General features: G+C 41.6%; 1 protein-coding gene across 3 annotated transcripts in view; it reads right to left on the reverse strand.

Annotated features, from left to right (window-relative positions):
• Positions 1-12,658, reverse strand: part of AFF3 (ALF transcription elongation factor 3) — a 310,637-nt gene that overhangs the window by 82,037 nt on the left and 215,942 nt on the right. For all 3 annotated transcript variants that reach the window (XM_079299766.1, XM_079299765.1, XM_079299764.1), the window contains one exon: positions 5,421-5,472. In XM_079299766.1, coding sequence (XP_079155892.1) covers positions 5,421-5,472 — 52 coding nt within the window. The remainder of the gene's footprint in view (positions 1-5,420; positions 5,473-12,658) is intronic.

The following is a 12,658-nucleotide window of genomic DNA, read 5'->3' on the forward strand; positions in this document are numbered from 1 at the left end:
TGTGGTTAAAATATTGGGACATGGCATATGTGAACACAATCAGCACTATCTAAAAATGGTTCTAATAATGAACAGGGCTATGCAGTGATTGGGTTGCAATTTCCCTTATAAAACTCTTCCTGCCTTCGTGCTCTGCTCAGTTAATGTTCCACTTTAGAAAGTGCTCTCCTAAGAGGTCTTACAGAAAGAAAGCTTTGCTCCTCTATCAAGTAGTTTCAGAATTCATTACAGATGGCTTCAAATTAGCTGAAACAATACATTTCATACGTGTAAGTATAGTTTACAAAGACTCTACAAACTTATTTGTTCTGGAAGAAGGCAGATGTCTGACTCTTCATTTCAGCATGATTTTCCTCTTTTTGTTGACTGTCACTCCATATCCACAAGTGGAAGTCCCACACCAATTGCCATCAAGCACATAGATGGACTTTTGTCCTGTTGCAGTATTGTGACAGATTTGGCTTGTCCTAAATGCCTGTGCTACAGACAGTCCCACCAGAAAGATGCATTTCCAGCAATGTGCCCTGGTAACCCTCCACGCATACATGATGGGAACAAAATGTAGGCATGTGTGTTCCCACAGGAGCTATAAGTGTAACTTGAATCAGCATCAGTTTTTATGGCTTGACCATGACCAGGATGATGCTGAAGCATGGACAAGTCCCCCAGGGCCAGCAGCCCACCCTGACTGTCCCTAGGCTGGATGGGTGGGAGGCAACCCCAAGATGCTCAGGAAGGTGCCAGGCTGAGTGGGCTTTCATCACCCTACGGGGCTTGGGTGGTGAGCCAGACCAGGCTGACAAGACTTATTTTCCTGTGCTAAAGCTGTGAACTCTCTGAGGCTGCTCTTCCCCCGAGCTCTCCTGTGAAATGACAAGGCTTTCTGTTTGTCTTGGCTCGCCTGCGGAGGGGCTGGTTTCGCTTACACCGCTCACACCCTGCAGGGCCAGTCTGTCCTTGTCCTCTCTTGGGGAGGGTGGCCACTTGTAGGCAAATGCTGCCTGATCTCCTCCTTCAGTGCAGGACACATGAGCAAAATTAAGGAACCTGAGAGGATTGATTGCTGCCTCCTTGTGCACTCTGCAAGGGGGGAATCTTAAGCCCCTGCAGTTACCTGCCACCACAGGAGAGTAGTCTTACTATTTTTTGTTTGAAAAGAAAAATCTTGTGTCTTCCCTTTCGAGATCAGCCAGGGTTAGAGTGCAGAGCCATGTCCCTGGGAGTGTGTTCTGATTGCTTCTTCAACTTCTGTTTATACAATTTTACAAAATTTTGGCAGGAATCAAGAGCACATACCAGGGTGTTGGCTTTTATGAATCTCGTGGGATGTGAAAGTCAAGCTGACTCGATGAACTTTGGTTACATATTCCAGACAAGCACAATGACTCTATTTATTCAGACTTGGCAGCCAGAATGCAGATTGACTCTGTGGGTAATAAATTTTCACAGCCACAAAACTTCAGCGGCAACCAACCTGATCCTGTGCAAAAAAAATGCATATGAGGAAGCAGACTTGGGTTGCAAAAATATGTTAGATTATTATTCCATGTATGCCTACCAGTCAGTTAATTTATTTGGCTATTGATTGACATGTATTGCACAAATGATGCCAGGGATCTTTCTCCTCTTAAAGGAATTCTTTTGTATTTCAAAATGTTCATGTTGTAAAAGGACAAGTGGGGGGAGGGGGGGGGAAAGAGAATTGTTCATATTACAATTGACAATCTCCTTTTAATATTTCACCCAAGACTGATTTAAGTTATCCAGTGACCTCTACGGAGAAGAGCAGGATATTATAATGGGGATTGTTTCATGTGCTATGCCACACTTCAAAGAATCAAAAGGCAATAACCACTAAAATTCAGTACTCTGAACAATCTTAAGTACAATTTTGACATCTTCATGCTACAAAGCTTCAGATGCTTTCTGGGAGAGATGATGATGAAATTATTACTCTATGTGTTATAAATCAGAATGAATTGGCTCTTTAACTTGCAGATTTATGTTAACTACCTTGGTATCTGCTAATTGCATGCTCTTCAGATATTGATTGAGGATTAAAAAGTATATTTTCTTCAATCTGTGTGGTGTAAAATATGCCAACAGGAAATTTTCTCTCTGCATATTAGATCCTATGATCACTGCCTGTAAAATTGAAACGATCAGTTTAAATGGATAAACTATGCTCATTAAAGAGGAAAAATACATTTATGTAATTAAAATTACGAGACTAATATGTGTGGCTAATATAATTACCGTGAGCACACACGTACTCAGCTCAAACCCAGCCTCTTTGGCTTCTCCTGGCTCTGTGAATCTCACTGACTTAATTGCTGCTGTTGAGGGAAGGTTTGGGAATGCTCTGCCCACTGCAGCCTCAAAGCTTTTAATCATGCCTCTGTCTTGCACTTGGCTTCCCTCATCCATGGCTCACATTCCTTGGTTGGTCACAGCACTCCAAACACCAGCCCTGGGAGCACAGGAGCACCTGGACTACTTGAATGAGTCTGATTGCTCAAAGGTTAATTTATTACATGAGGAATATCTGGGAATCTCTCATGTACTGCTCCTATCCATTCATCTCTGATTTTTTTTCTTTCCTGTTCCTGAGCTCAGGAGATAGGAGATTAAAGAGCCTCTGAGTTAGGAAGTAAAAGGAAATGAGTTCTTTTGACACATTTAAACACAAGTCCATCTGAGCAGATATTGGAAGAGAGAGTCTGTCTTACTCTTTTTTTTTGTGTCTATTTCCTGCAAGGTGGATGGAAAGGTAGTGTTTTGTTTTTTCCAGCAAGTATATTTATTTAGGATTATTCATTAAGTAAACCTGCAGGTCTCAGCTGAAGTTCTACAAAGCATTTCATACAGCAGGAGCCAGCCTCTGCCTCTGGGACATTTTTGTCTGTAGAGTCAAGTTAGGAAAAAAATGTGACTAGGAAAGGGGACCAAGTAACTGAGTAGTTTCCAAAGGCTGTTCATGCTAGGCCTGTGATGACTGGAAGGGAGTCATGGATGTCAGCCCTGCTCTTTGCCACGTGGGTGGTGAGCTCTGCCCTGGCTCTGCAGAGCTTGCTGAGCACTGAGGTGAAGGACCCAGCCTGCAGCAGCTGCACCTTGGAGCCCTGGTGGCTGGGCAGAGACCTGGCAGAGCACACAAGCACACTGAAGATGCTAATAATTACAAGTCATAGTGCTAAACCAGAGGGCCATGTGTGCCGGCCCCATCAGCAGGAGTTTTCCACAATCTGCCTAAATCTACTCATGTTCTTTATGCACAATAAACATTTTCACATCTCCTTTTCTGTTTGATATGAAGCAAACCAGAATTTTTTCTCTCTGGCTCTCCGAGCCTGTTTCACTCTGACATCCATCCATCCCTCAGGATCCTGTCTCCCTGCCTGAAGGACATCTCTCCTGGCCAGCAGCTTGTGCCTCCCCTGTCACCCAGCTCCTGGCTGCACATCATGGCACCTTGGTCTGGTTTTGTTACACTTTAGACACTCCTTCTATCCCTCACTTTAATTTGTCCTATGCTGTCTGTGAGCTCTATTTTAAACTATCTAGACAAGCAGGAAGAGTAATTAAATGTGAAGGGTTTCAGGATGAAATATGTTAAACAAAAAGAGATTGTATAAATATGCAAATAATAGAATCTATGTGCTGAATCTTCTTAACACTGAGAAGCTTTGCTCAAAATAGATGAAATGTTTTAGTATAAATATTAAAAAGTTTTGATTTACCTGCTGTTTGCAATACACTGTAAATAGAGACATCTAATAACACAAGTTAAAGAAAATCCTGGAAGAGCTTAATGCCTATGCTATGAACCTAGAATTACTTGTCCAAGTTCCTGGATTTCAAAAGTCTAGATACCATCCAGCCTACCCATCTAGATACTCCAGTTACTCATGACTGAAATAATCATATTTGAAGCTCACATGGTTTAGCCCCAGCCAGCAACAGTAGCATGCAGCTACTTGCTCATTCTCCCTGCCCCAGTGGGATGGGAGGAGAGGCAGGAAAAAAAAAGTTTGTGAGTTCATATAAGAGCAGTAATAAATAATAATAAAATACTAATATTATAAGAATAATAATTGCAATGAAAAGGGAGGCAACAAAAAGAGTGAAATAAATTACAAAAAAGTGGTGCAAAATGCAATTGCCCAGCATCCACTGACTGATGCCCAGCCCACTCCCAAGCAGTGATTGGTGCCTCCTAGCCAACTCCCCCCAGTTTATGTACTGGAAGTGATGTTCTGTGGAAGGGAAATCCCTTTGGCCAGTTTGGGGCAGCTGTCCTGGCCATGGGTCCACCCAGCTTTTGGTGCACCTGCTTGTTGATGGAGCAGGAGACACTGAAAAGTCCTTGACTCGGGGTAAGATCAGCAACAACAGACATCAGGGAGTTATCAACACTGTTCTCAAACTGAATCTAACTACAGCACTGTACCAGCTACTAGGAAAAAAAAACTGACTGTATCCTAGCCAAAACCAGGACAGAAAACCACATTATATCTGTGAGATGCAACCAGGAGCAGTATTCATATACTCTGGTGAAGGAATAGGTTGTGCATTTTAGGGAAAGAAGGAAGGGAAGGGGATCTTGGCCTCTCATTCCCAACCAAACTATCCACACCAGGATGCTGAGAAGGAGAGAACACAGCACAGCACTGCTTGGCAACGAGGCACTCAGCTGGTCATGGGAAAGTTAAGCGCCAGCCCGACTGAGTCCTTAATCATTTAGACAAAACACAGCAATATTTTAAGGAAAAACTGGGAGACACCTCCTACAGCCAACAAAACCCAGCTCCTCTGACACATGGAAAACATTGGATGGTGTATCTGCTGCCAGTCAGGTAGTTCAGGGTGTTTAAAACACAAACATAATCACTGTGTTACAGAGTGAATCAAATGCACAGCCAAGGCTTTTTTCAGTTCTCTTCAGCTTTCTCAGCAAGCATGTGCCATGCAGAGTCAGGACCAAAAACGCTCAGAGGAGAGGCCAGGGCTGGGGGGATGCTGGAGGCAGGTAAGAGATAAACAGCCCAGCAGCTAATCCCCAGGGCCAGCTCAGGATTGCAAAGCTGGCCTGAACCCTTAATCCAGAATTCCTGTTTCTCCCCTCCTTGGCCACTCTTTAAAACAAAACAAATTCAAATCAGAAGGAAGCTGACAGAAAAACCTTCTGGGTCGCATCAAGGTAATAAATCAAGAGCTCTGCAGCCTGTTCCCCACCAATCCAGCAGTTAGCACACGCAGCCTGGCTCTGAGCAGCAACATCTGTTATTCCAGTTACAGTACTGCCATGTATTTTGATAACCTTTATGTATGTTTAGAAAAAGCATTAGCAAAATATTTGCAGTAGCTCAGTCTCGACATGAAACATGCTTCAAGTGACACGTTACTTGTCTGGTTCTTACCTGGTCATTCTCCTCTTCATCACTGCTTAACTTGAGGTCATCTTCTAGCATGCTGGAAAGCAAGCAGAATAAATTATAACTTATCAAAATGCTTTAGATTGAATATTTTCACAGAGCTACTGTAAATATTTAATAATGTAAATAGAAAGAAAATATATTTTATCCCAGTAACTTAGTAGCTGTGACACTTTGTATCTTATCCAGTTGCTGTCAGCTAATTTTTAAATTGATTTCCTACTATTGCTGCCTGAAAGAAAATGTTTAGAGGGATAATGGATTTTGTAAAGTTTTTTGTTATTACAATCACCAACTAAAAATTTTTACATGCTGAAAATAATATTTTTGATGCTGACAGGTCAGTAGCCTTGGTGAGAGGAAATTTTTTGTCCATTTGGATTTGAGCTTACAAAACAGAAGTAGATATTTACACTGGCAATACTGCAGCACAAAATAAGGTTCAGTGATGTTTCCCAAAGGCCACTTTTACTTTATTGCATGTTTGATGTAAAATTGACATTGACTGAAGCAATTAAAACTAAAACATATTGTTTCAGTGCACAAGAGTATCCACAAGATTTCACTGACATATAAATATAGAAATAATGCATATTTTCTAATCAGGATTTCATCCTTCCTTCCCATATCCTTTCCTCAACTTGCTTAAACTGGCTCACAAAGGAGAAAAATCTGGTTTTACCTTCATAATTTTTTTTTTTTACAATCTAAGATTAAGTAACCAGCAGTTAAAGGAGTTGAAGATTTCCCCCAGTGCTTGAAAAGTCTTAGAGAATAGAACCTATTTTTAAAAAGTGCCTCTTTAATAATAGCAATAATTCAGAAAGTTGCTAATTTTTCTTGCACCCTGGGAAAAAAAGAATCTGTAATTTCATCTCAGCTCCAGAAGAAAGCTCGGTGAGCAATTCAAACACATCCTGTGACGTGGGTGGTCCCCGGAGTGCAAGTATTGCAAGAAGACATATGTAGTAATTTCAAACCACCTCCTTGTACTTGTGCCTAGATCTTCCAAGAGTGTGCCTGAAAAGCTTGACTCTTACAAGGGCTGCCTGGTGTGCTGTGCCTCCAAAGAGCCTCACCACGCTCTGCTCAGCTCCTGGCTGTTCCACAGTCCCTGCCTGTTGCTGCTGTCACAGCTGCTGCCCCATTTCCCCATGGCACCTTTCAGGGAATGTAGGTGTGTGAGAACAGGACTGGGGGTCACAGCAGAAATTCTTGCTAGTTCATCTCTTAAAGATTCTCCTCTTGTTTTTTTCCTCACATTTTCTTCTCCTTGTGCCAACATTTCTCCTCTGTAAAATCAACGTATCAAACTCAGCAAAATCTCTTGGCAATGCAGACACCTCAAATATACAGGACTCTCATTGAGATGGAGGGACTTGATAATCTCCCAGCAGGACTTGCCTATGTTTGATCTCAAAATATGTCCAATGTCAGGAAAAAGCTCTCTCTGCCATATCCCAAATCAGCAAAACCTTTGCTGGCTGTATCAATGCAGGCACTGACCCAGCTAGCAAGCCCTGTTGAGAAATGGGCAAACAGGACAGGTGTGATAACACAGGATACAGCTCCTAGGAGCTAAACCATGAGAGAGAGGCAAAACTTCCTGTAAACACCACAAGATCCATCCTGGCCTTGGATCCCGTCACTTACAGGGATCCAAACAACCTTGAAATTGCTCATTCTTTTAATTAGATCTGTTTAGGCCATCCCTGAGAAAACAGTACATGAAAATAGAAAGCTCAGGTCATCACCTATGTGATGAAATCTGCACTGATAGCGATTTAACCAGAAAGGGGTATGCTTGTGTGAAAAGAACTCCCAGGGTGTCACTGCCTGCTCTCTCTTGACTGTATTAATTTCTGCTAGTGATGTGGCAGTTAAATAAGCATGTAATGAAATATTCTAGATACCTCTGTGTATTTATTTGTGTCCTAGATTTTTGTACTAACATAAAAAAGTGTTCTGGGAGATTGTCATTAGAAGCAACTAGGATATTTTGAAGCCTCTGGGTTGTGTGGAAGTGTGAGACAAGGACTACAACCTAATACCATCCACACAAAAGGAACAACAAACCACAGCACTGGTCCTTCAAATTCTCCTTGCTTGTACATCTTAGCCTGTCTTTATTTTCCCTGTCTGTTTTTCATTTCAGAAGCTCTGCTTTCCAAGAAAAGCACTGCCTGCCTGGGGCTCGTGGCCCCTTTTGGAACTACCATCAGACTAAAAACATGCTCCTTACACTGGGGATAGGAAAAAAACCAGGTCACCATAAAATCCTTGCTGGCTTGCTTTTTTCTCCCCTAGAGAGGGACCTGGCCAGCCTGATCCAAGAATTTGTCACAAGGATGTATCAGGTTGCCAGTGTACAGGTCTGCCTTGTAAAGCAGAGCTGTGCAGGTATAACCTGCTGGCTCCCACACAGCTTTCACTCCCAGGTGGGGCAGTCAGACCTCATCTACAAAGCCACAGCCAGAGCAGGACCTGGCAGACACTGTCACCTGGCAGGTGAAGCTGAAGCTGGCATGGGGACAGAGGCTCCTTGGGCACCAGGGCAGCTCTCACAGCCCAGGCTGTGCACACCTCGGGTGAGGAGGGGATGTTTATGTTACAGGGATTCCATTTTGCAGTGTCTTAAGTAAGGCATATCAATTCTGAGTTTGGATGCTTTTGAGGAAAGTTTGTCCTTAAGAGCTCATTTCCATAATGAAAACAATGGTGGTTGAAAGAAAAATTCCACAACTGCACCAGTAGACCCCACTTGAAGAGAGTGAGAACAGAAGAAAAATACTTTAAGCTTACAAGGGGTGTTACATTGAATTGTAATTTATTTCAAAAGCACTTTGACACAGATTCAGCACAGAGTGAGCTTTGCTACACCCTGTGTTAGCAGAGCACTTCAGACCATGTTTAAAATATCCCTTGTTCAGGATGGGATTTCTTTACACGTTTTGGCAAACTTAGTATAAAGATGGAGAGACAAGTACAGACAAGCTCAAGTGCAATTGCAGCTTTTACTTTTTTCAAAACATTCAAAATTCAAGCCAGTAAGTGACATCATCCATGGGCTTTCAGATTTTTTAAAATTAACCTGGCTTTGATGTATTGGGCACTGCTAAAGAGGTAAGTAAATATAACCTTGCAAACAAAAGCCAGAAAAATGAAGTGGTACTCAATGCATCTCTGAAACAACACACAGCAACACTTAGGGCTTCTGCACTTGAAAAGAGCACATGCAGTCAGGAAGTCACTTTGCAGAACCTAATTATGTGTTCTAGTGAAATCTCTGTGAGGTCGTGGAGGCAGTGAGGGGTGGGGTCAGGCGGGAGTGCTCACCGCACTTTAATTAGTGCATTTGTTCCTTTCCCTACAAAGAATGTGACAGGTAGAGACATAATGGAAGGAAATGAGGATGGTTTTGGGATATTGAGAAATGCCTCAGCGAGCCAGCTGGTTTCATTCTCCACTAACCCAGGGGTTGCAGCCTGGGGTGATGGGCCATTCACTTACAGGGGAAAGGAGGGGCTGTGCAGGCTTACTCACAGAAGAAGAAAACACAAAGTGGTCTAGAGGGCATTGATACACAACATCTGCCAGTGTCAGTGTGACTGTGGGTCCAAACCTCCTACACAGCTTATTAGAAAACCTGACCTGTTTTAATCTGAGGGTTACTCACTGCATTGGCTCAGAGGGGCCCTGGGGTGGGGCCATGTGGTGCACTGCAGAGACCTGTGGGACTCCTGCTCATCCCAGCATGGTCTGGAGTTGCTGCTGATGGAAATTACAGGGATTTGGGATGGGAGGTCATCACAGGCTGACAGGGAACCACCTTGCTCAAATGCAATAGTTGAGACTTGCAACTTTGCTGTTTTGCTTGTCTGTTATTTTCCCTGATTTATCACTGCAGGAAATCTGAGTACCAAGCAAGTGTCATCTTCAGCCCCGGCCAGAGTCCAGGGAGAAGCAGAAAGATACCTACTTTTCCCTCTGGGAATTAACATCCAAGTAACAACAAGTTTCAAGTGTGTGGGTAGAGCCAGGCCTTATGTCAAAGACTTCTGACAGAGCTGGAAGATTTTCCTTTTGAGAAGGAAAGGAGATGTCAATGCAGCAGGAGAAGGTTGTCCTCAGGAGCCAGCCGAGAATCTGTTGTCACTTTTGACGTATGGAGCCAGTCTGAGGTGCTTCCAGCACAGCCCTACTTAAAAGGATATCTATTTTCTTCCACAGTGAAGACATGCCTGAAACCTGGAATTATCCCTCACATCTGCTGGTGCACATGAAAGAAGCAGCAGGCAGCACACCTTGTATTTCACTTTAACCTCTGATAAATTTCACATTCCTTGGCCTAATGTCTTCTTTCCTTCCCCCAGCAAATTACTTACTGAGGCATAAAACTCTCCAAAAATTCCTCTGTGGTTTTTTTTTTTTTTCTTTGCAATTGTAGAGGTTCCCTTTTGGCACCTCAACAGAGGTTACACAAATGTGGGACAAAACTCTAAGTTCTTCTGGTGGTCTACGCTACTATACAAGATATGGTCTTTGTTCATGACAATGTTGATAATTATAATGACCAGTTAAAAAAAAAATCAAGAAGAGAAAGGAGAAATATTGTTAATAATTCAATCATTAACAATCATTGCAATATACATGTATTAGTGCCCCAGGCTCACATGCCAATGGTTTGTGAGCCTAGGGCACAAACACATGTATACTGCAATTGTAATTCAAATAAACTCACAAATTGCTGTCTTTGCAATCTGTAATATCTCCTGAATGTGTTAATCTGATCAAGTATATTGTTCCAGTTTAATTCTAGGCAGCATCTTAGTCAGAATACTGTGTTTATTATGGAATTCTATTATTTCTGATTATTATGTAGGAAAGGAACTTCAGTAGTGGAAAAATACTTTGATTTTAGCTGAAGAGGAACCCCACTAAGCAAAGAGTTGTAATGAAATACCAAAATCAAATAACTTAGTGCTCATTCAAGTTTAGGTTACCACAATGTTTCATTCTGAATACTCTTGGAAAATCGTCTTATTTTTCAGTGTATCTTATTGGTATTTTATTTTCTTTCCCATAAATGCATACTGACCTTTCAAGAACTGGACATTAGTTTTGAAATTACAAGAAACCCAGAAAGAAAATATATACTCTAAGTAGCAGTGTGCTAGAAGACTTTCAGACTGACCCCAGATGTTTAAAGTCACAACTGATACACTGATATAGGAGAAAAAAATATTTCTTCACATTATAAAAAAGCAAAACAAAACCTTCCCAGAGGCACAGCACCATGTAAGACCTTTAACTCTTGTCCCCAGCAAAATGAGAGAGAATGCCAGGTGGGAATATGATGTTCCTACCCAGACTGTGCCCTTATGTTACTGGGATTGTTTCAGCTACGAGTGCTCACGTACATAATAAGACTTGAGCTCCAATAAGACAAATGTACCTTCAGTTTCTGGCTGTCTTCCATTGCTTTCTAAAAGAGAAATGCTAGAAAAAATATGCCTGGTAAGAAGTACAGAGAATTCATAAGAAACAGATGAATATGTTTCCTTTCTTAAAAAAAAAAAAAAAAAGAGAGAGAGAGAGAAAGAGAAAAAGGGAAATGAATGTTGTGTTGTTGGTATAACCTTGGTTACTTGCACATAACAGATGGGCAGTTATATTCACTGCTTACCTACAGCCAAAACAGGTATTTCAAATAGTTTTGTTTACTAACCCTAAAAATAGGAGTGGCTGGTTTTATACAGTAGTAATTTTTAATTAATTAGATTCTGATTGCTGAAATTATTTTTCATTCTAGTGCTATAACTGATGCAAATGTTCCACTTTGGAAAAGCTCATGCATTTATATTATCTGAAAAGTGTAGTATTTATTTCTGTTTTATACAAAATAAAGTCAAAAGCTTATGGATTAAGGTAAACAACCAGATCAAGAGGATATTTCATAAGTGCTATAACAGAGCTTTCAGCAGGCTTGTAAGACCCCTGCAAGCACTGCTTGAAGCATCTAAAATTCACTCTGGATATATGATGTTTAAGCTGTAAAAATCCCCCTAACAAACAGTTTGTGCAAATTCTACTACACAGAAACATGCAGGAAAACATGATTATATAGAATACCATCAAATCTAATTAAAAACAGAGGGAGAAAGCCAGTAAAATCAGGCTGGTGAAATATTAATGTACTTAATGCTGGAATGAAGCCTATATATCAATGTGAGATTTAATTCCAGAGTGCAGAATTTAAATGCTTGAAAAACGGACTCAGTCCATAGAAATAGAATTAGCAATTCCAATAAAAAATAGATACTCTGAAGGAAAAGTTTTCTGTCCTTGGCTTGAATCCATCTAGGCTGGTCTGCACTGCTTCTCAAAACCATTTAAACCAGCTAAATATTCTGCTGAATTCCCATTACACTGATGGTCTCATTAGAAATGCAAGGCAGTCCTCTCCAAGGGATACAGCCATCACTCTCTCCTATGAGCAGAAGCTGAAATAAGGTTTCTTCTGCAGCAGCTGCCCCTGTGAGAGACTGTGTTTGCCCTGGTGATGTTTTTACTCTATAAAGAAAGGGACAACAAATACAATTTAATCATACCCAGAATTTTTTAACTCCTTTGCAGGGTGATGAGAAAGTGTCCCACAGACCATAGCACTGCCTGAGAATGATGTTTGGGCAGAAGAACCCAGAGTATCTCCATAAAAGTGAGAGAAATTCAGGAAAGCAAGGCAAAAAACCCCTGTGACACCACTCCCTGAGCAAGGAAGCCACCTAAAAATGCAATAACACCCAGAAAAAAGGAAAAGTGATGAGCGACGTATTGGCAGCTTGTGCCTGAGTATTCCAATCAGTCTGAGGACTTGCCAGGGTTTCATGGCTAATCATGCTCTGTGTGACAGGAAGAAACACATTTGAGAAATAAAAGTTTTGAATGTGCTGCTTGCAATTTTCTAATCTGTTTTTTTGCCCCCCTGCCCATGCACACCCGAAGCTTCTCTAGGTGTGATTAGCAGTTATTTACTAACATTCTCCCTCTGATTTCTGAGCCATTGCTGATGCTACCACCTAAAAAAATACTCATTTCAAATAAGAAATGGACTAAGAGTGCATGAACTGCAGTACTGCCCATGTATCAGCCTTTGTGGCAGAAATCTTGGGGAATTTAATGTGTCTGAGACAGAGCTGCCACTGCCAAGCCTCCCTGCTGAA

Source organism: Erithacus rubecula, assembly GCF_903797595.1.
Source record: "Erithacus rubecula genome assembly, chromosome: 1".
NCBI classification, from domain to species: Eukaryota; Metazoa; Chordata; class Aves; order Passeriformes; family Muscicapidae; genus Erithacus; species Erithacus rubecula.